At 38.8% G+C, this 21022-nt stretch overlaps 2 protein-coding genes across 4 annotated transcripts in view; both read right to left on the minus strand.

Moving 5' to 3' along the window:
• The window catches only part of LOC113047039 (SH3 and multiple ankyrin repeat domains protein 1-like), a 109704-nt gene extending 109232 nt beyond the window's left edge, over window positions 1-472 (minus strand). The window contains 1 exon segment of the mRNA XM_026208284.1: window positions 54-472. The gene's annotated coding sequence lies outside the window, so the exon portion shown is untranslated.
• Window positions 473-4964: 4492 nt separating this feature from the next.
• On the minus strand, window positions 4965-20078 carry LOC113047040 (uncharacterized). 3 transcript variants are annotated; one of them, XM_026208287.1, is made up of 10 exons: window positions 19789-20078; window positions 15865-15997; window positions 15114-15279; window positions 13803-13912; window positions 13484-13647; window positions 13346-13365; window positions 12481-12617; window positions 12156-12316; window positions 11213-11947; window positions 4965-11137 (listed from the first exon to the last, which is right to left on the minus strand). In XM_026208287.1, exons 2-10 carry the CDS (start codon window positions 15975-15977, stop codon window positions 6441-6443), a joined length of 6303 nt encoding a protein of 2100 aa, XP_026064072.1. In that variant the 5' UTR covers window positions 15978-15997; window positions 19789-20078; the 3' UTR covers window positions 4965-6440. The 3 variants fall into 3 exon arrangements, with proteins under 3 accessions (XP_026064072.1, XP_026064073.1, XP_026064071.1); XM_026208288.1 differs by having other exon boundaries at window positions 4965-10903; window positions 11033-11947; XM_026208286.1 differs by having other exon boundaries at window positions 4965-11947.
• Between the last annotated feature and the right edge of the window lie 944 nt (window positions 20079-21022).

Consider the following 21022-nt stretch of genomic DNA (forward strand, 5'->3'; position numbering starts at 1 on the left):
TGAAATGGAGGAAAATAAATCAACGTGGCAACAATTAGGCCTTTTGAAATTACATTTTAGAGTGTGTCCTGCGAGCCGGTGAGCGCTGGGAGCCAATGCATATCCTCAGCGGGCAGACACCGTTCCAGTGGCCGTGCAATAGTAACACTTCTATTTCCTCAGATCCGACAATCGATCTCTCCCTCTCTCTCTCCCTCCTCCCTCCTTTTCTCCCAGCCACGTTCAAACAGCCCCGATCGCTCGTTTTCTTTCAGCTGGTTGGTTGGCTTCGTTCCTCTCTCATCCTCTTGTCTCCCTCCCTCCATACCTGCATTTCTCTCTCTCTCTCTCTCTCTCAATCGCTTTTGTCCCTCCCCCTCTCCTCCACCGTCTTCTCCATCAGAATCCAGATACAAGGCAGACCCCTCCTTCCCGCTCTCCTTCTCTCCAGCATTCTTTGATGTTGTGAGGAGTTCTAGACTTTTGGCTGAGGACAAGGAGGAGATGTCTTAGACTATGGAGGTTTCTGAGGATGGCATGAAAGAAGGAGAGAGATGAAATGAAAAATACATCAGGCTACACATTCTGCACAAAGCAATAATGTGAACTCAGGCTAAATTCATTAGAAGGAAACAAAAGACAGCCATTCGCAGCATGGGGCGAAGACTACTGAGGAGCACGCGGTAATAGCGGTTTCCTGGACGAGAACACCTTTCGATACGGTCTGCTGAAGAGATTTTGGCTCTGCAGCAAAGGCCAACTGTGTTAAAACATGAATCGAGAACAGAAAATACATCTGTAAGAGAAGAATTTACACTACAAACGCAACATGTTTCTGTCTGAAATGTTTTCTGTAATAACTGTTGTTTGGATTGAATCTGATGGCCTCACTCAAAATAGGTTATCACCCAAGGATATCAGTGAACTTATTTTGGAATTCAGAACTGAATTGAGAATGTTTTTAAATTCCAAACTCTGTTCCTGAATGTGAATTGAACTAGAATTGTTAGAATTGAGGTGAGAAAATAGGAACTTGAGTTGAGGTGCTTATTTTAATTTATGATTAAAAAGTTGAAAATAAATTAAGAGAAAATACATTTAATAATAACTCAGGTACCCAAAAAGGCCAGAGGTGCTCAGGAAAGGGTGAAAATACATATCACCCATACCAACTACATATACTATGTTTATATGCATTTGTATTTGTACGTATGTACTGTATATGTATTTATGTATGCATGTATGTGTATATATTCAGAATTTAATTTTACACATAGATTTTTTAATAAAAATCTTAATAGAGGGGCTACATTAAAAAGGTGCTGGTGCTCTTCTATTAAAAAGAAATCAATTAAAATAAATTACATTAATGTTATTAATTAATTTAATATAACCTTAAGGTCTATAAGGTATTTAGGATTCTACAGACAGATTAGGGTGGAACAAGATTTCATTTTCCAGTATGTCATGAACTTCTCTGAACTGAATTTCAGCTTCATGTCAATTCACATTAATTCAAGTTAATTCAACTCAAATTCCAGCTGATTAGTTGAAAGGGGGACAATTTTTTAGTTATGAGTTTTGTGTAATCCTGATGTCAATAGCAGGTTAACATGTCCATGTGACTGTCAGCCACCAGGTTCAGCTTGTGTTCAGTTACATCAGTATGGAGTTTGTCTTGTCGCATGTCTGAAGGTATATGATTATGTGTGCATTAGAGATCTGATTTACAGCATGTGGGATACGATGCATCATAAATCTAATGTAAGAGTTTCACTTTGGCCCTAACATAAAGTTGTTCCACTCAAGTCTACATATATATATATATATATATAAATATAAAATGAATAATGCCTACCAGTTCCACTTCCACGTGCACTTGGATGGGTTAAATGCAGAGCACAAATTCAAAATATGAGTTATAATACTTTGCTACATGTCTTTTTCACTGTTGTACAGTATGAAATTACAATGATTTTCGATGTTTTACTGTGAAAGAATGAAAGAAAGTGATACACTTTTATCCATATTATAGATTTGTAATGTTGCTAGAGCCCAATTATCCTCAAAGTTTTGTTGAAACTCATAAATATTGAATTGCAAATGCTAAGATTCTTTATTGTACGTAATCTTATTTTTCAGGTGAGGTTGACCTGGTAAATATACAATTTAAAATAGGAAATTTGACCATCATGTTTATCACCTGATATGGCATACATTATATGTAAGGCCAAACATTTCTAAATTTTGGATTTTCTTCAAGATTTTTGCAGTACAGTAGTGCAATAGTGAACATATGATATGATAGTTCTTAACCTGCTGTTGTCACAACAAAAACATTTCTCCACTGCAAAGTCTTGCCTTTATGCCTCCATAACTGCCTTTCATGTCTCCTGCTACTATATTTTCTTCCTTCAACACTAAATCAGTCTGGCTTTTAACCTTCCATCTACAAATTCCTCACTATTTTCATCCAGTGTCGTTATCGAGCGTTCATCACATCTACCATCTACTTTGCTTTAAAGCACCAGGTGCTGTGTCTCTGAAACTCCCTCATACATCTTTCCTTACTCATCCATTAAGTGGCTACTAGCAGATTCTTTCAACCCATCTTCCTCTTTGAGATTCACAGCGATTCCTTGTCTCTCTTTTCCTTCATCACACAATTGTTTCTGAGAATGAAGTACAGCTGTTTTACACCAGTGCTTCTGATGTAGTCTGTCACATCCAAAAATGTAAATCACTTCCAAACCACATCTAAAAAGGCTTTGGTTAATATAATTGTGTTTACATACTATATTATCGCTAACTGTGTTTGATAATTCTATCTCCAGAAGACACTGATTGAGACCACTTACAAATAGCTTAATGTCATAGGGCAAGTAATTCAATATACAATTTTCTGCTAAATTAGCACCGAAGCATTGTGGAACTTGAACGTCCAGTTAAGGAAAGAATTCATCATTCACTTCTGGATCGATTTAAATCCCTACAAACACTGATACTGTAAGGCAGTTTGTCAGCTTTGCCTGTTTCAAATCTAAAGGGGTGAAAGTGCCTCCTCCGTTCCCCTGTCCTAATCTATTATCCATCCATTTCCACCCTCTGTGGATATGACAACAGGCTTTCAGGCTGCTCCGGGTCTCTGTAAATAGTGCCATTTGCACGGCTCTCTAAGGGAGGTCACTGGTTCTTCATTTAAAGATGATGTTATAACTTTTAGTACATTTACACTTCAGAGTTAGAAACATCACATCAAATCCTGGAAAGCTTGTTGAAACTGAATGTTGAACTGTAGCACAAAGACAAAAAAAAAAGAAACGAGAGGGAAAAGGACATTGAATAAAGCCTTCCGGCAGAAAATACTTAATTGATCGGACCTCTTAAATAAAAGAATACGATTTTAATAATTGATTCATTTCGAAATATAATCGCATGGCAATTATCAAGGAACAGCTTTTAATGGTTCAGCTTTAAAGATTTCATTTTCATCTGACGGAACGAGCATTAAACATGGATGGAGAGATATGGCTGGAGTTACCACGAGGGAACAGATGGAAAGGTTAATGTTGCCATTTTAAACTATAAATGTTTAGTAACATTACGTGTACAGGAAGGTGGGAGGAGGGAGAAAGGATGGTTGGGTGTAGGAAAGGATTACTGAATAATTCAAAGAGAGAAGAAAGCACGGATGAATCAAGCGGGCTATAGTGCCTGTCTCACACTGAAGCAGTATAAAATGGAGGATGCTACTGTACATCTCTTTTGTGGCGCAAATCCGCCTGTAATATCTGTCAGTGAAAAAGGCAGTGTCTTCAAAAGAAGCGAAACCTTGTGTCGCCAGATCTGAGTCAACAGCAAGAATTGCATGTTGAGGTCTTTCGTCACCTGCTTTCACAGTAAACTGGAGCCTGGGTTTATGAATTGTTACATCTGCACAAAGGAAGTCATGGTGACACCGCAAGGTTTTTGGGTCCTACAGTGTTTTCCGCAGTGCCTCAAAGGTTCAGCCTTTCACCGCCTCAATATCCACTGCCTTGCTGCCTGTGTCCTCGTTATGGAAAAGCTGTTCCACTTGGCTTCAGAGTTAACCCTCTGCTCACTGTTGAGAGAAGAGAAAATGGGTCATGAACGGGGAAAGGGGATGAGCGGGCGATAAAGAAGAAAAAGCAAGTGGACAATGGCTGAAAGGATTGAGGGATGAGGAAGAACCAGAAGTACTGTAACAGAGACAGTTGGGTGAAGATATGGCATGTATAAAAATGAATGAACAAACAAGGTCCTGTTGTTTAAAAAGGCAAAGGTAAAAAGCAAAAATGGAATGTAGACAGCTGAAGAGTTTTGAAGAAGACGGCTAAAACAAAGGCTACGGTAAATGATTAGCTGTAAGCTATTAGGAAAGCAGTAAATAAAGTGCACATTTTAAATATACATGCAAAGGACAGTGCAAACACACAATAATATGAAAAGAAGTGAGGAAACAAGAAAAGGCTGGTTAAATCTGAATAAGCTGCAGTGATTGATAAAAGTGCTTACCATAAAGATGCATTGTGGGTGGGACAAATGTGCAAATTTATTCATAATGCCTATGCATTTGTCTGTGTGTGCGAGTAGATGATATACAGACGTTCCCTTCCCTCTCCTATGGCTAGTTATTTATATAGTCTTTGCAGGAATTAGGCCAATTCTGACACTGCAGAAAATACCTGCAAAGACCTGTAACCTTGAAGAAGTATCTACTGGTAGTGCTCTTTGAGAAAACTGATGAAACTTAAATGGCTTTTTACAAAGGGATGAGTTGAAAGAGGAAATGTATAGACTCTTCAGTCAGATTAAACTCCTAATAAAGCCATACAAGGCCTAATCAATATAATTATTATATATCAATAAAAATCTATTAAAGAATTGCCCTTTTTAAAAGAAACATTAATTTTGAGATAATAGACACAGACAGATAGATAGATAAAATAAAATACCATGAACGGTTTCATTTAAAATCATTTCATTTTAATTGCATTAATTTCATTCTTTACAATTTTACAGTTGAACATTACAATTGAAAATGTATCTCAAATGTCCTAAGTAACAAACAGGATGGCCATACAAGACATACCGGAAAAAAGACATCTGAATAGTAGATATTAAAAAACGATAATATACATTAAGTTCAGTACAATCAAAATATTAAGTTATATTGAAGCACCATGTTAAGAACATATTAAAATAAATATAATTAATACACTGGCTTTTCATAGACCAAGGCAAGGCTTAACACAAACTAAGTTATAAACATGTAGGACAGCCCAGGGCTCTCTCATGTCTGCAACTATTAAAACTGAGAAGAAACCAACAAACGCATTCCATGTACTTGGGAGGTAAAAAACAAAAAAACAAACAAAACAAAAAAACAACACAATATATATGGTCGGAGATGGTGTCAGGTTTTGGGTCTTGGTGACCTGCAGGACTACAGTACATTATCGTAACAATATTCTATAAATGTTAAGAGAGTCTGATCAAGGATCAGCTCCAAAGGACTCTAAACATCACTCTAGAGTAATACAAGTGGTAACTAATTAATTATGCATTGGCCCAGTGTACCAAAGCAATATCCAATATGATACAAAACCCCATGAAGCTGATATAAACAAATGTTTGGTGTTAAAAAGGGCATTTAATGCCTAAAACACAATTGTGCTTGCAAAGCGTGTGTGATTTGAGTGGAAAAGATGGGAGTCTATTCAAATGAATGACATCGCAGATGGTAAAGATGCTGAAATCTCTGTGATTTGTATGCATTTAATGTAGCAGCTGCTGCGGTCCTTTATCGACATGCAAAATCCCCTAAACCAAATACACAACACCTGAGAGCAGCTCAAAGTATGTGTCTTTCATATGTCTCACAAATATCTGTGCAGTCAGTGTGGCACACTCATTTACTTGACAAATGGGCTTTCAAACATCCCTAAATTAAAAGCACATGCTCCATGCTCTGGTCCTTCATGTGCTAAACCACTGAGCTGCGCAAGTTGCCAGCCACGCTGCTTTTTCTCACATATGATTGCTCACATGTCCTGCATTCTAGACTGCTAACTCCGAACTGAAAAGGCTATGAGGAAACAGAGAATTTTCACATTGTGGAGAACAAGCTCCCCATCATGTGGCAAGTCTAATGTACTACAGGACAAACAGAATATCTGTTTTAATACAGAACCACTAGATTGAAAATATTACCTTCTATAATAAGGAACTAAACAAAATCCATCATGTAGCATACATATAACTGAATCAAGTGTGCTAATAAAAATATGTCTTTAAATATTTCGAGAAAATCTGTTTCGATGCTAAGAACCGGACATTTTACATGATACAAGTTTAATGGAAACAAAAAGAACATCTTATTACATTGAAGTTGTTTGAAATAAATAAAGTCTCAGCATATCAACGACAAACGGTCGCCATTAATCCGTATACTGCAGGTCCAGATCCACTGTACCATCAGTCACCACAAGCCTAAGTCTCTTAGGCTTGCGTTCTGTTATGGGGGTGCTTTGTGAGTGTGAGGTGGAGAAGTGTAGAGAGTTACATGAGTGAGTTCCTGTCGCCTGATGCTGCTGATCCTTACTGGTTTGGCCCCCGTGGACTTTAGACCCTGCAAACTTACTTGCAGAGGAAGGAGGTAAGAAATTTGAAGGACCACACGCTTCTACAACCAGCCTTCCTTGAGTTCCCGAAGGTTCCATGAGACAATGGTAAGTGTAATTTGCAGGTCCTGAACCAGAATAATTCAAGCTTTCACCATCCTCACTGTAGCCCAGAGTCAGAGAATGATCTCCAGTGAAGTTGACTACGTAAGACTGGTGAGGAGGTTGACCGTGTTCAAAGGTGGTTGACTGAGTTTTAATCAAAGGGACTTCATGAATCGAGGACTCTCTGTATCCCAGATGAGGACTGCTGTGCTGCGACGCAGGAGGTGAAAGAGAAGAGCTGAAGTTGAAATTAGAAGAATCACAGTGAGAAATGTTTGAACACATCTGATTCTTACTGGGCTGGATAGAAGACACTCCAGAAAGTTGAATGTTTTGAGTGGGAGCCACAACAGCATGGGGTTTTTCCAATTTTGAGAGTTTGCTTTGAGTTGCACTGTAACATTGAGAACCTTGAGATGAGGGAAATAAAAACGTGGAGGACAGAGATGGATCTTTATCATTCCTTGAGATCTGGGACTTTAGGCCTGCATTGTTCTTGAAAAAGTTTGTTGTGGTTTTGCTAGAGCTGATGAAGTAAACGGGATGAATGCGATCACCTTGCGGACCAGGATTAGCAGGGTACTGTTTGGAAGGGACATTCTTTGGGGTTTTTAGCAGATTTTCAGCAAATCTTGAGAACCCAGCATTAGGAGATCTAGCAGAAGACTCTTTTCCACTGTGAGAGCTTGATTGACCTGGACAAGCATAGATGCTTTCCAGATTGTTGGGAGATTTCGAGCTGCCTGCAGCCACAGAAACTCGACAAGCACTCTGGACTTCTTCGTTTTTCAAGACATTCTTGGGGTTTGAAAAAAAGGGAAGCTTCTTGTCATTGCTACGAAAAAGTGCATTGCCAGAGTGGAATGCACCTGGATAATCAGCATGGAAGGGTGTAACAAGGTTACTCTGAGGTCCAGCACCATGTAGACTTTGTGCCGACTGGTTTGGAAAGACAGATTCAGATTCAGATTTTGCTTTTGAGCTATGCAGGTTGAGAGGTCCATTGTCTTTAATGCCAATTTTAGCAAGGCCTGACTCGGAGGACTTCAAGTTAACAATGGAATCAAGAAAGTTGAACTTTTTATCCTGAGGATGCACACGTGAATTTGGGTGCCCAGGCTGTTTAGCACTTGTAGATGCATTGTTAAACATGGTCAAGTCTTTGGGAAGAAATGGTGTTGCTGAATCTTCCTGGACCTGGAGCTCTATGGGAGTTTTGGACAACTCGCCATCAGACAAGTACAGATCTTTCTCAGGGTCTTGAAGAGGAGCAGAACTCGTGGCTGTATTACAGAGCTTATCTTTGAAGAGACTGAGTTGAGATGCACCAATAGATGAGGATGTGTCAGGCTGAGAAAACACAATATCCGGGAAACTCAGCTCCTCATCACTACTGAAGTTACTCACTGGGCTTGGCGATCCTAGGTAAGGGGTCTCTGGATTCCAAGCATCATTGGGACTTTGGGAAAAGGGGCTGTTGAAGGACCCGGTGTTATGTGGTTCACCAGGATAGTAATCTATTAAAGAGCCTGCCAAGTTGTTTTGTGCAGGCATCTGATCGTAGCTTTCGAGATTTAAACATGGAAAGTCCAGCACATCTTCAGAATAGTTACTAAAGCCACAATCTGTGGAAAAGGGAGAAATGGGAGGAGACTGAATTTGAGAGGCGGTTACACTGGTGTTAGTGGGCACACTTTTTTCACATACCTGTGATTGACTCAGAGCCTGGAGTTTTGACAGACTTTTATTAATCTGTAACAAATTGTGACTCAAGCAAATGTCATTCCTTTCGTTATTGTCACTTCTACTAACTCCAGGCTTAAGACTATCGAAATTGTCTGACACCTGCTCTTTTACACTCTCTTTTGCTTGAGTACACCCACTGACATTACTAACTCCTGCCAGCCCATCATTACAGGGAGAGTCAAGTGACAAATGTGAAAGGGATAATGGTAAGGGTGAAGTCTCAAAGCTCAGTGGGTCTCTGAAGGTCTCTGTCCCCTTGGTACAACTATGCCCCGCCATTAGTTGCTGGCATTGAGACGGGTTTTCGTCTTTAACATTGCCGAGAGGCATCTGTTCCACCATTGCTGCTGTAGAGAAGACAGATGTTAATTTTTTTGGCTCCATGTGCACAGTATCAGTGCTCCTATCTTCATTGTGAGCTTCTTTCCACTCCACCTCCCACTTGCCTTCAGCTCTCCTGCACAATCTAATCAGAGGTAAGGGTTTAATGTCATCAATGTCTGCCTCAATTTTTGGATCAGGTGATTTTTCTTGTAGTTGCTTGTCGGTAACCTCACTACTGTCTTGAACAATTTCTTTTGGTGTACTAACGATCTTCTTGTTAATGCAAACAGCTGATCGGTTTTGTTGTCTCTTACATGGCTTAGCTGCGCATTCTTTTCTGCAATGCTCCAGCACATCTTGAACTGCTTTGGTGGCTTTCTCCAAACCTTCGCTGTCATCGGCCTCCCCATGCCCCCGAATCCTCTCCATTTCTGCATTTAAAATTGAGACCGAATCCAAAATGGCCCTAAAAGGGTCAACTAAAGCCAAGCATTGCTGTGGGCTTGACTTGTCCGCAACACTTTTTGCCTCATCCGTACACTCCATTGACCACTCCTTTCCCCTCTTCCTCTTAAGGCGGATTCTGACGTTATGCTTCTGCTCTTCTTCCATGTTATCTGAAACATTTGAGGTAGACAACTCATCGCTGATGGCATGTTCACTATTATCTGTAATCTCACAGTCCCCTGGTCCATTATTTCTTCCTTCTACTCCTTTGCCACTTTTCTCTTGGTTCTCCTCTCCCATGTTGCAATTGATGGCTTCTGTAGTTTTAGATGTCTCATGCTTAGGGTCACTGATTGTCCTCTCACAAACATGTACTTTACTGCCATCTCTATATTTAGGATCTCGGACATTGCTTCTCCCTGGTCCACGATGAGCACTCTGAAGAGCTTTACAGTTTTGTTTAGTATTGGAAGTCTTTATTGACTTGGGTGAGCTACGCTTTTTGGACCCAACGCCGACATTGGCTTTGAGAGATAAACTTGATTCTGAACATTTCGACAATGTTGTATCCACACTGCTGCTTTCTCTTGGCTTAGGCAACAGATTGTCCAAAATTGATTCTTTGCCTTTACTGACATCAGTACAAGGTGTTGCAGGTGCATTAACATCCTGTTCTGGGTCTGTATCAAGCGATTCTCGAAACGCTCGTTTCTTTAGGGGAATGCTGCTCTGGGGACTGTGATCCAGGGAAACCTTGCACACGGATGGAGGTTCTGAGGAAATCAAAGTGTTTTCTGACTGTTTCACTGGAGTATCTTCATGTATATTTGGATGATCAGCTGCCGTGAGTCCTTTATTAGGGTTCTCATTCCTGTTATTAAGTGCTTCATGCTTGTCCTTTGTCTCTTTACAGTCAGTAAGTGATAGTGTCTTTATATTATCAGCTTCTTCTTTACCACTGTAACTGCACGCAGGTTGGTGGTCATTAGAGTCCTTATCTCGTTGACTAAACTTGCAACTCAAATTCTTTCTAATATCCTTCAGCAGTACCCTTGCCTCTTTAACAACAACAGTCATGCTACCAAAACGTGCTGTTACCTCTTTCTTTTTCAAGTGATTTTCTTCAACAATTACTTCTTCTTGCTTCTTGATCGTGTTTTCTTTATCCTGCACCTCAGGTATGTGTTCAACATGTGTCTGTTTCTCATCCTTATCTGCTCTTTTCCGTTTCTTTACAGCAACTTCTGAATTTTTGGGAACTGTAACTTCAACAGTCGCGACCGTTAAAACGTTATTATCTTGCTTGTCTTCAATTTTATGCTCACTGTGGCTATCCTTACCAAACACATCCACAAGTTCTTTTACAACAGGTTGTGTAACTGTGTTTTTGCCAGTCTCTAAATCACATGTTACTCTTAAGTACTTATCTGCACTCTCCATATTTACTGGTCTGAAATACAACTCCTTCACCCCTTTCTTACCTTGTCTATTGCTGTCTTTGTTCCCATTCAATTTTGTGCTCTGCTCTACTGATGCTGCTGCTGGTGCTGTAACCTTGTCACTTCTACTGTCTGCCTCCCTCTGACCTGTACTTTCAACCTCTGGCTTTCCTGGGATAGCCACCCTGACCAGACTTACTCTGAGGTAACGATTTAACCCTGAGTGGAAAGAGACAGGACTATTAGGAGATGGAGAAGACAAGGAGGGTGTATCGCTAACAGTGCTAGATGAGACAGACTGCCTGTGATCCCCTGAGGTCTCTGAAGCTACACAAGCACTAACATCACCTGCCCTAGGAGCAATGGAACCACTGATGTGTCTCCTGTCGCCTGCCACTTCCCTGAGGCAATCCCTAAAGACACTCTGCTGCGTCTCTCTGATCACCGTGCTCTCTGTTTGTGATGATTTGTCACTGTTAGTTTCAGCATCTCCATCAACGTGTACATGTTTATCATTACAAGGTTTACCTGGAGAAATTAAAACAGGGTTAGTAGTGTCCTTGGACTCAACCTTGCTTCTTTTTTGCTGCATCCCATTTCGTGTCTGAGAGTCAGAGCATTCATTTTGCCCTTTAGAGAGTTTAGAATTGGATTTGATCAGTCTGGTCCTCCTTTTGTTGAATCTGGAGAGTTTAGATCGACTCCTTGCTTGGAGACTGCTCAGACGAGTACGAAGAATATTCCTGGTCCTTGAGGAAATGCCCTGGTTGACAATTCTGACAGATGATGCATCAGTGTTACCTCCCTTGGCCTTCATGCTGTCTCCTTCATGTACACTGGAAACACATCCAAGAGTAAAGGGTTTAAACCTAATAACGGGGTCTCCATTTAACATTTCTCCATCCTCATCTTTCGTCTCCTCCGGTCCATTTATGTTAGCACTACTGAGAGGTGGAGAAACAGATTTGCTGTTCTTTGTGATCCTCTCTGGTTTTGGTCGCTCTTTCTCAATTAGGTATAGCAGGGCCCTTTCTTTGCTCAAGGGGTCCTTACAGCTTAATAGGAAATTTGTGCTGTGCTGATAGAGGCAGATGCTCAGCTCCTTTAGCTTCAGGTGAGGGAAAGATGAAAAGAGATTTTGTGTCCTCTTTTCCACCTGTTTGCATTGCTCCTCCCTCCTCCACCTATCAGTCTTTCTCATCTTGCTCAAAACAAGGGCGTTCCTTTTTGTCCGTTGGGAAAATTTATTCCTCATTGGCAAGGCTGACAAGAGAATGAGACAAGAAGAATAGACAGCCAGAGTTAAGCGGTTGGCAATAATGAGATTATGGCAATACAGGCTTTATTAGGAAATTGCATGAAGATGCTTAATTATAACCCTTTTAATTTTACACTCAGAACATACGCATTTTTTTTTCCAGGACACAAGTAATAAGAAAACAACTAAATATGAATGGCATAACAAACATACCTGAGTTTGATACAGTAAGAAATGGCTTTGGGGTGCCATTTCCCCTATTCCTGTTAAGCCTTAGGTCAGTCTCTCTGAACACATATTTCTGTCCTGAAGGATCCCCAGAGCAAGCCACATCTGGTGACTGGTCTCTCTTCTTAAACGATCCCTCTCCTCTCCTGCATCGATTGGCATCATTAGAGTTGTAATAAAAGCAGGTTTAAAAAGGCTTTTAAAAATATTTCTGTCATTAAAACCTAACTGACAATAAACCCTAATACAGTTCAGACCAAATACAAGCATCAGATTGGCCTTGAAGCAGTATTAATGTATGTTCGCTCACCTCTCACATGTGCAACATTCACACATTTCATTATTCTCTCCAAAAAAGCTGTCCCCATAGTAACAGGTAATCTCCTCCCCCGGTGAGATGGGCCGCACCACTTTTACACAAGCTCCATTCTTATCTCCAGGGTCAAACTAATAAGAGGAACAGAAACCATGAGCAAATTACTTTTCAGTATACACTGTTTGCCTATAATCTATATTTAGTCATATGCCGGGAAACAAGTGAAAACAAATTAAAGAAACGTAATTTTAAAAAGGCTGATGCTCTGTTAGAACTGAAGTCAGAAAGAATAATACAATAAAATAAGTTAATAATCAAATTTATATATGTTCACTTTTAAACTACCGTTCAAAAGCTTGAAGTCAGTAAGATATTTAAAGTGCTTTTGAAGTCTGTTATTCTCACCCAGATTGTATTTGTTCAAATTTAGTAAAACAGTAATACTGCTAAGAATCATTACAATTTAAAAGGACTATTCTATTTTAATATAGATGGGGATTTGACCAAGAAATGCATCACACACATCTGTGTATCTAAGCTCATCTCAGTGTACAAATGCATCAGCCGACTGTGTGCAGTTATCAAATCAGTAATTTGTTCTAAAGAAAAACTGGTATAGTTTTATATATTATAGAGTGAATACAACCATGACAATTGAAAAACAATTGAAAGAAACACCTTACTCTCTTTTATCAGAACTAGCAAAACCTAGTTCAACTTTACAGAGAAGTCTAATGAATCTAATGTACATAAATGGACATTCACGCTCCAAGATACACTACATTTACAGTAGTGAAAAGGTTTATATACAATTCAAAAGATTCGCTAGTTAAGCAAAAGTAATCATTTAGTATCTTACCGTACAGTTGGGTCTGCAGTCTTCTCCCAGCAATAAAAACAAAAGAAAATATTGTAATCAGATCTTGTACGTTACCAAAGACCGTCTTTTGAAAGAGATGAATATTACTGATCCATTTATGCATACAGGCTCGCTCACCATGATTGATAAAGGCAGCCGGCCCCAACCAAAGCTGAGCACATCTCTTGCGCGTCGAGTACATGACACTGAAGTCATTCACTCCTGCTCTGAGGACAGCACTATCCTCAGGACTCAGCTCAGCTATACAGCCCTGCAGGACCTCCACCCGCTCTCCAACAAACCTGGACAATTCAACAGCGTCAGATCTTTAAACACGGTCATCAACACAACTTAAAAAGTAGACCAGGTTACTATGTATAAGAATTTAATAATTAACATAGTTTAAATTTAAAACAATTGAAAAATTCTGATTAAAAAAATAAATAAAAAATCTAACCAGTGTCGAGTGGATGTGATTTTGGCTCCATTAGTCTCCGAGGAATAGCGGTTACATGGCTCGATGTTCACACCACTGTCCAACAGAAATGCTGTCATATAGCGATACATCTAAAGAAAATAAAGAGCAAGTTAAAACCATTTTTAAAGGGACACTGCCATACACATGATGTTATTTGAATATTGTGACACACTCTGCTTGTCTTTAATAAAATTGGATGGAAGGAGGGAAGAAAGGAAGGGAGAAAGGGGGTGCTTCTCAATTCTTATTTGCCCATTATAGTTTCCTTTCGTCGAGTCCTAGCTCCACCCCTTAGGACGTGAGGGAAGGATGTAAGGGGAGAAAATGAGGATGGAGAAATCAAAGGAAAGCTTATTTGTGCACTGGAATATTCTTGTTCACTCAAGCATCACTTCAAAGCTTCGCCAGCTATGCTCAGTGGATCTGCCCTTGTGTTATTAAAGTTTGGTGATCTAAAACATGCATGATAAATATTAATAAAGCAAAGTGCCCTGTTGAAAAACATAAGATGTATGGTTTATTTAAACTGCTAAATTATGACGGATGTGATGAGGGAGAAGAATTTATATGCATGAGGCTTTTCGACAAGAAAGTTGTCCAAATAGGATACACCTGTGTATTCTCACTCACAGCTCCCCTGAAATCTTCCTCACACCTCGTCATGCAATTAGAGAACTGAGATGTCCATCAAAGTAGCTAACTTCAATCAGTTTAATCAGGAAACAAGGAAGCATCAATTTGAGTAGTGAATAACACCCATAAGCCAAGCTTTGATTCCTCCATCCTCATTTTCTTTTCTTGCATCCTAAGGGGATGAAGCTAAACGTGAGAAATTGAAGTGAAGAAAGGAAACAAGGATGCACAAATAAGAAATGAGAAGCAGAGAGTGAGGAAGAAAGAAAGAAAAGCTCCTCCTCTCTAATCGAACAGGTGTTGAACAAAGCAAATAGTTGTAAAAGATTAATTTTGATCATTTAAATGCTTTCAAAAATCTAGATTTTCCCTGCCCTTGTCTATCTTAGGCAAACAACTTTTTTTCCAGGACAGCCCTTTCGTGTACAGAGAGACTGTACTCATCAAGAAGGCAAACATCTGATCTAGCAAAGACAATCATGAAAGCAAATATGCTGAAGAAAAAGCAAACCATCCTTGCTAAACTAGCCACAACAACAGCTCCACATTCAAAGCGATTCAAACACTCTTACATTCCTCTTTGGTCAAGATTATACACGTGTACAAGCAACCAAAAAATGGACACTCAGCAGTTCTGGATAAGATATGATAACTCACGTGCTGCTTCAACAGCTCCTGTCGGTGTGAACCCAGGCCAGTGAAGTAACCACTGACCCATTCCCCATCCAACAGGGCATCAAAGGTGGCCTGGAAGTCATGTGTGCGTTTGAAGCGCAGAAGTGTCTCTCTGAGGTAACCCCATCGCCGGATCTCAGGGGGAGGACTTCGTTCACATAATGAAAGATATCAAACAAATAGTTTACACTACAGTTCAGAGGTCTGGGGTCAATAAGACATATTTAAAACAAATTCATTAATTTTAGCAATGCCACATTAAACAGATTAGATCAAACTAAGTGTCAGAAAGGATGTGTATATTATAATAAACAATTTATATTTCAAATAAATAATGTTCTTTTGAACTTTCTATTCAGCAGAGAATCCTGAAAAAAAGTATCATGGTTTCAAAAATTTATAATAATAATAATGACAGTAGTAGTAATAATAATGATCATCATAATAATAATGGTTTCTAAGTACAAAATTAGCATATGAATGATTGCCATCACAGGAATATATATATATATATATATATATATATATATATATATATATATATATACATACACATATAATGTTTCATTATAATACTGTTTTACGTCTTCAAAAACAAACCTCAAAAGCTGACCCTAAATTTTTTAACCATTACTATATGAAAAAACAAACATATTACATTAGCCCTATCAGAATAACAAAACAAATATGTTTCTTTAAACTACTGATCATGTATAAAGCAGAAGCACAGTACCTTATGTTCATCTTATGGGTGCTGAACCCCAGTAAGGGATCCAGCACCAGACTCGTGGCCAGATCATCCGTCTCACACAGCTCTCTCACACTCATTCTATAAGATCCCTCCATGGTCGCCCACCATCAACATGCTGGAACAAAATCAAGCTGATGAGTTACACATCGAAACAGCTGCAAGTCTACACAAGAGAAGAACAATAGCAATTATATTATTTCCAAAACTATAACCTTCGTCTTACAGCATAAGAAACATATTTGCTGTGTCTGAAATGTATGTTACCACTAATAAAAATACATGCATTTTGTTCAAATTCATAATAAGGAGTGAAAAGTGAATTTTTGTCCTAATGATAGCAGTGGTCAAGCAGACACAAATGTTCTCGAGCATGACTCGAGATGAGTATCTTCAGCTTCAATGGAAACATCTGACCATCTATACTAAGCCACATGATATACATGTCATCCCATGGTAATATACATGTTACAATATACATGTTGCCCCTTGGTAATATTATTAGAACACACGGGATTAGTTTCCACTGTTATGCTGATGATACTCAGCTATATATCTCAACGAGACCAGAAGAAACTTCTAAATTATCTAAGCTAACAGAGTGTGTTAAAAATGTAAAAGATTGGATGACCAATACTTTTCTCGTATTAAATTTGTATAAGGCAGAGATATTCATTATTGGACCAAAAAGTAGTACACAGAATCTCTTGGATTATAATTTGCAACTAGACGGATGTACTGTTACTTCCTCTACAGTCAAAATCTGGGTGTTATATTAGACAGCAACTTGTCTTTTGAAAATATTTCCCATGTTACAAAAACAGCATTCTTCTATCTTAGAAACATTGCCAAGCTACGAAACATGTTATCTGTTTCTGATGCAGAAAAGCTGGTTCATGCATTCATGACCTCTAGACTGGACTATTGTAATGCACCTCTAGGTGGTTGTCCTGCTTCGTCAATAAACAAGCTACAGGTAGTCCAAAGAGTCCAAAGAAAATATAATCATATTACCCCAATTTTACAGTCTCTGCACTACCTATTAAGTTCCAAATTATCATTAATTACCTATAAGGCCCTAAATGGTTTAGCTCCTGCATACCTAACTAGTCTTCTACCATGTTACAATCCATCACGCTCCCTAAGGTCACAAGAAACACTGGACTTTTGGTCGTTCCTAGGATAGCAAAGTCCACTAAAGGAGGTACAGGTTTTCACATTTGGCTCCCAAACTCTGGAATATCCCAGGTCGGGGACCTGGTAACATTGCCGGTTTCAGTCCCGGAACAAAAAGCCAGAACCAATGGGGTAAAGGGTGTGTCGTAGTGATGACGCACTTTATTGTGTGACTCTTTCACCAGGTGTTTTGAAGGCAGATCAACATTTGCAATGAAAAAATGTGCAAACTGTAACGAACTAGAGATCAGGTAGTTCTTCACTGTCTGCGCTGAAGCTGAGATCGTTCGCCAGCTTAAGTGAAAGTTAACGTGCCTAGCGTTTTTGACACATTAATTACACGTATTTTCCATAATCGCAGTGTGAAAAGGGCTTATGTTTCTCTGTTTCTGCCAGTAATTTACTAGGATTTCCACAAGCTTCCAGTCTGGATCCAGAACACCTGAGAAGAGATGATGCTGACCCTCAGAGGACCTCAGATGATACTAACCCTGAAGCAACAGACAGAACTAACACATTTTGCTATAAGTTTGATTCCAACATATAATAATTGCTGTTAACAGTGATCATCGTCTGTTTGATTACGTCATTAGCTGAATTTTACTGTTCATTTCTGCTGTATGTACATCAATTTGACAGTCACCCCTGACAAGCTTCTACTGAATATACTGTAGAAACTTCATCGCTATTCAAATAAACGTATACTGAACAAGATCAGTGTCACAAATCTTATTATTTGATATGCATTTTACCCTACCCAGAATATTTATTTTACAGAATAACCTTTTGTTTTTTCACTGCAAAGCTTCATTTTTAGATTCTGAACTCCAAATCAAGTTTTCTTATTTTCATTGAGATAAACTGAAAGACTGTAATAATAACAGCAGTTGTGGTCATTAACACTTCAAACTCATAACCCACTAAATCACAAACAGTACACATTAAAGTAATAACCTCACTGCTGAAAATAACTGAATACTTTTACAAAGCACTTTCTCTTTCAGCTCTCAGGAATAATTTGTAAAGTAAAAGTGGTAGAGCCCTTTGAACCTTCATAAAAACCCATATTAGACAAAGAAAATTCCCCCAAATGTTGCTAGCTCCCAGCATGCAAAGCAGCATGAATTAATCATGTGTTTACTGTTATAGGATTGTTTCTCTGCCTCTTTTAAACTTTTGCTGTGGTTTTGTCATTATTGTTAGTTATTTGTTGTTTTGTGATGTTAAGAACACATCTATATATCTCATAAAGAATGAAGCATTTTTTTCATTAGTGAATGTCTACATTTTAATTGACAAAGGTTACTCAGAACAATTATTAGGACAATAGATGAGAGACCCTAAAAATCTGAATGCATTTAGTCAGCAACTATGTTTTACAGTGTGTAAACAGCAGAGGGATGACAATAAGAAATGTCTGACAAAGCGAAAACATACCATAGTTATTTCCTCAGGAAGACACTTTGAAACACAGAGCCAGCCAATGCGGACTGAGAGTCTCATCAATCGAGCATATTTATGATTTAGGGTATGCCCAAACAATTATTGGATGGAACAAAGAGGTTCATTTTAAGAGTCTAGATAACGTCTATCCAAACAACTCCTAAACTGCTACTTTCGATATCTCTAAAGTATGTGTTTGGTGTATCCTCAACTGCTGCAAACAGGTTAAACCTCTTTGGGAGAAATTATATCTGCTTTGAAAAAATGTGATGTAAACTTTTCATTTAGAGATATACCTTATTTGTCTTTGCCTAGATTTGATGTGTTTCTTGTTCATTGATAACAATAAATACAAAAAGTTTGCATTTCTTTCCTTTACCTTTTTTTTTTTTTTTTTGGTGTGTCTGGGGTGTGTCTTCCTCTTTCCCTTTCACTTTGTTATTGTACTTCAATGCAATTTAGTTTGTTTTCTTACAATAATAAAATAATAATATATATTTTTTTAAAACTTCGTGTTCATTGCAGTTGCTTTCGAGACGATTTAGAGACGTTGTTGTATATTGCATTGCATAGTGCCTGTTTGGTAATGTGTAACGTAACCATGATGATTATAGCTGCTGTCTTGCAAGCAAACATCCTTCTCTCGGGGATTAATAAACGTATAATAATCCTTCTCTCCACTGACAGGTCAAGAGTCGCTCTACAAGGCAGCTATTCAGTCAGAAAACACTTGAGCACTCGAGTTGTAATCGAGCTCGAGTGTGAAAATAAGAGCTAGAAAATGAGAAACTAAGAAAGCGTGAAAACACCAGCTCAGAGAGACCTCCGTGCTAGTCCAGAGATCACAGCGGCGAAAAATAATTAAATAAATACTATATACGAGGCCACTCAAATGGTTAATAAAATAAGATTACAGCCGCATGGTCTCACGGAGACAGCTTCATCCGTCGTCAAGCAGCTATGATCGCGCCAATTAGTCGTTATTAAACAACACTCCTGACTGGAGGTCAAAGGATAATTGATTTTACCATTTCATAACAGCTGGTTATTAATGTTGAGAGCGCGAGGGGCCATACATCACTGTCAGAGGAGCGTTAACGGACTTCAGCCAAAACCGCGGAGGTCCAGTTAACGTTAGCTCACAGGACAACACAAGCTGACCATCGCGGTCCAAACTGTATCTTTTTAAAGATGATGTATATATTCCACAGTGACTAAAAAAAATAAAACGCTTTGCAAAATCATCGCGAGAATATATGTGTTGTATAACAGAAAGAGCAGTGCAGTTACCTGACGGGCTTTCCTTCAAATTTCTGGTCGATTTGTCCGTAGTGAAATTCGTCTGTAAGCTAGCAGGCTAAGTTAGCTCTTCCTGTTGGCTACGAGTGCTGCTGCCATCTGCTCCTGATATTCCCATATTCCATGATTTTGGGCGTTTCTACTGCGGATATATGATTTAAAACCGGGAAACTGACAGTCGCGCTGAGGTGATTTGGGTATGATACTAGCATTAATTTTTCTACGCTGCGTTTGTTTTCGAACGTTGTAGAAGTCTCGTCCTGGAGATGAATTCAACCAATCCTTGACATCCTCACTCGCGCTCCTATTGGCTAGTGAGATGAGTGACAGGGAGCTCGGCGTCATTTCTCTCACTCTATTGGCTGGCTAAGTTACACGGCGTCGAGATTGGCAAATGAGAATGCAGATATAGGAACTACCTCGCCCTTCTACTAATCAGCGGCCGAGGAAGAAGCCCGCTCCCCGCCTCTTCTCTTTCGCCGTGTCCTGTTGACCTCCTGGAGTTATGCAATATATAATAGCAGGCTGTTTGTTAGGCATAATGCGTGTTTGATGGGATTAAGATTTTCTGATTATGCACAGTAGATGTTTAAATATTCATTACTCTCAGTGCGTTCTTTGGACTTTTGTATGTAATATTTAAATATAGTTGTTCTGTTTGTTGCATTGAACTTTGTTTAGAAGCAGTAAGGATAGATTTAAATCTTTTGTATGTGTTATCTGAGTTCCAGTTTTCAGTTAAAATATTTCAGATGGAAAACCTTAAATACCCTAATTAGAATTTCTGATCATTTTTGCCAATGTAGGAATAACCTATAAAAACATACTCTTCCAAAACCTTCCCCATGGGTTTTAACAGGCCTGGAAATTATGCTTCTGTGTAGGTGATGTTTTAATCTAATAATTTTCAGATATGATTGATTTTACTATTTATAATCTATACACTATACCATCTGAAATAAGATGTCATCTCTTCAATTCATCTAACATTGTTTACTGAAAGACACCCTTCTCAATATTGGAAAAATCTTACTTACAAAACAATAAGATACCCAGTTCTGAATACCCTCAATTCTGAATAAATATTGAAACAACCAGTACAAATACATTTTTATTTTTTGTTTCAGGTAGCTGAGAAACAGGATTTATCGTTGGAAATCAAATGGCACTGGAAAAATAAAATCTTAAAATCATTTTTGAAACCCCCAATTGGTTTGTTTCTCAT

This window comes from Carassius auratus, chromosome 28, assembly GCF_003368295.1.
Source record: "Carassius auratus strain Wakin chromosome 28, ASM336829v1, whole genome shotgun sequence".
NCBI lineage: Eukaryota > Metazoa > Chordata > Actinopteri > Cypriniformes > Cyprinidae > Carassius > Carassius auratus.

Excerpts from the sequence above, each read along its gene's own strand:
- LOC113047040 (XM_026208286.1), bottom strand. The coding sequence starts at position 15,977 with ATGGAGGGATCTTATAGAATGAGTGTGAGAGAGCTGTGTGAGACGGAT. Across the intron at positions 15,280-15,864 it reads ACCCATAAGATGAACATAAG|TCCTCCCCCTGAGATCCGGC; the intron begins GTACTGTGCTTC and ends ATGTGAACGAAG. Across the intron at positions 13,366-13,483 it reads GGCTGCCTTTATCAATCATG|ACTGCAGACCCAACTGTACG; the intron begins GTGAGCGAGCCT and ends TGCTGGGAGAAG.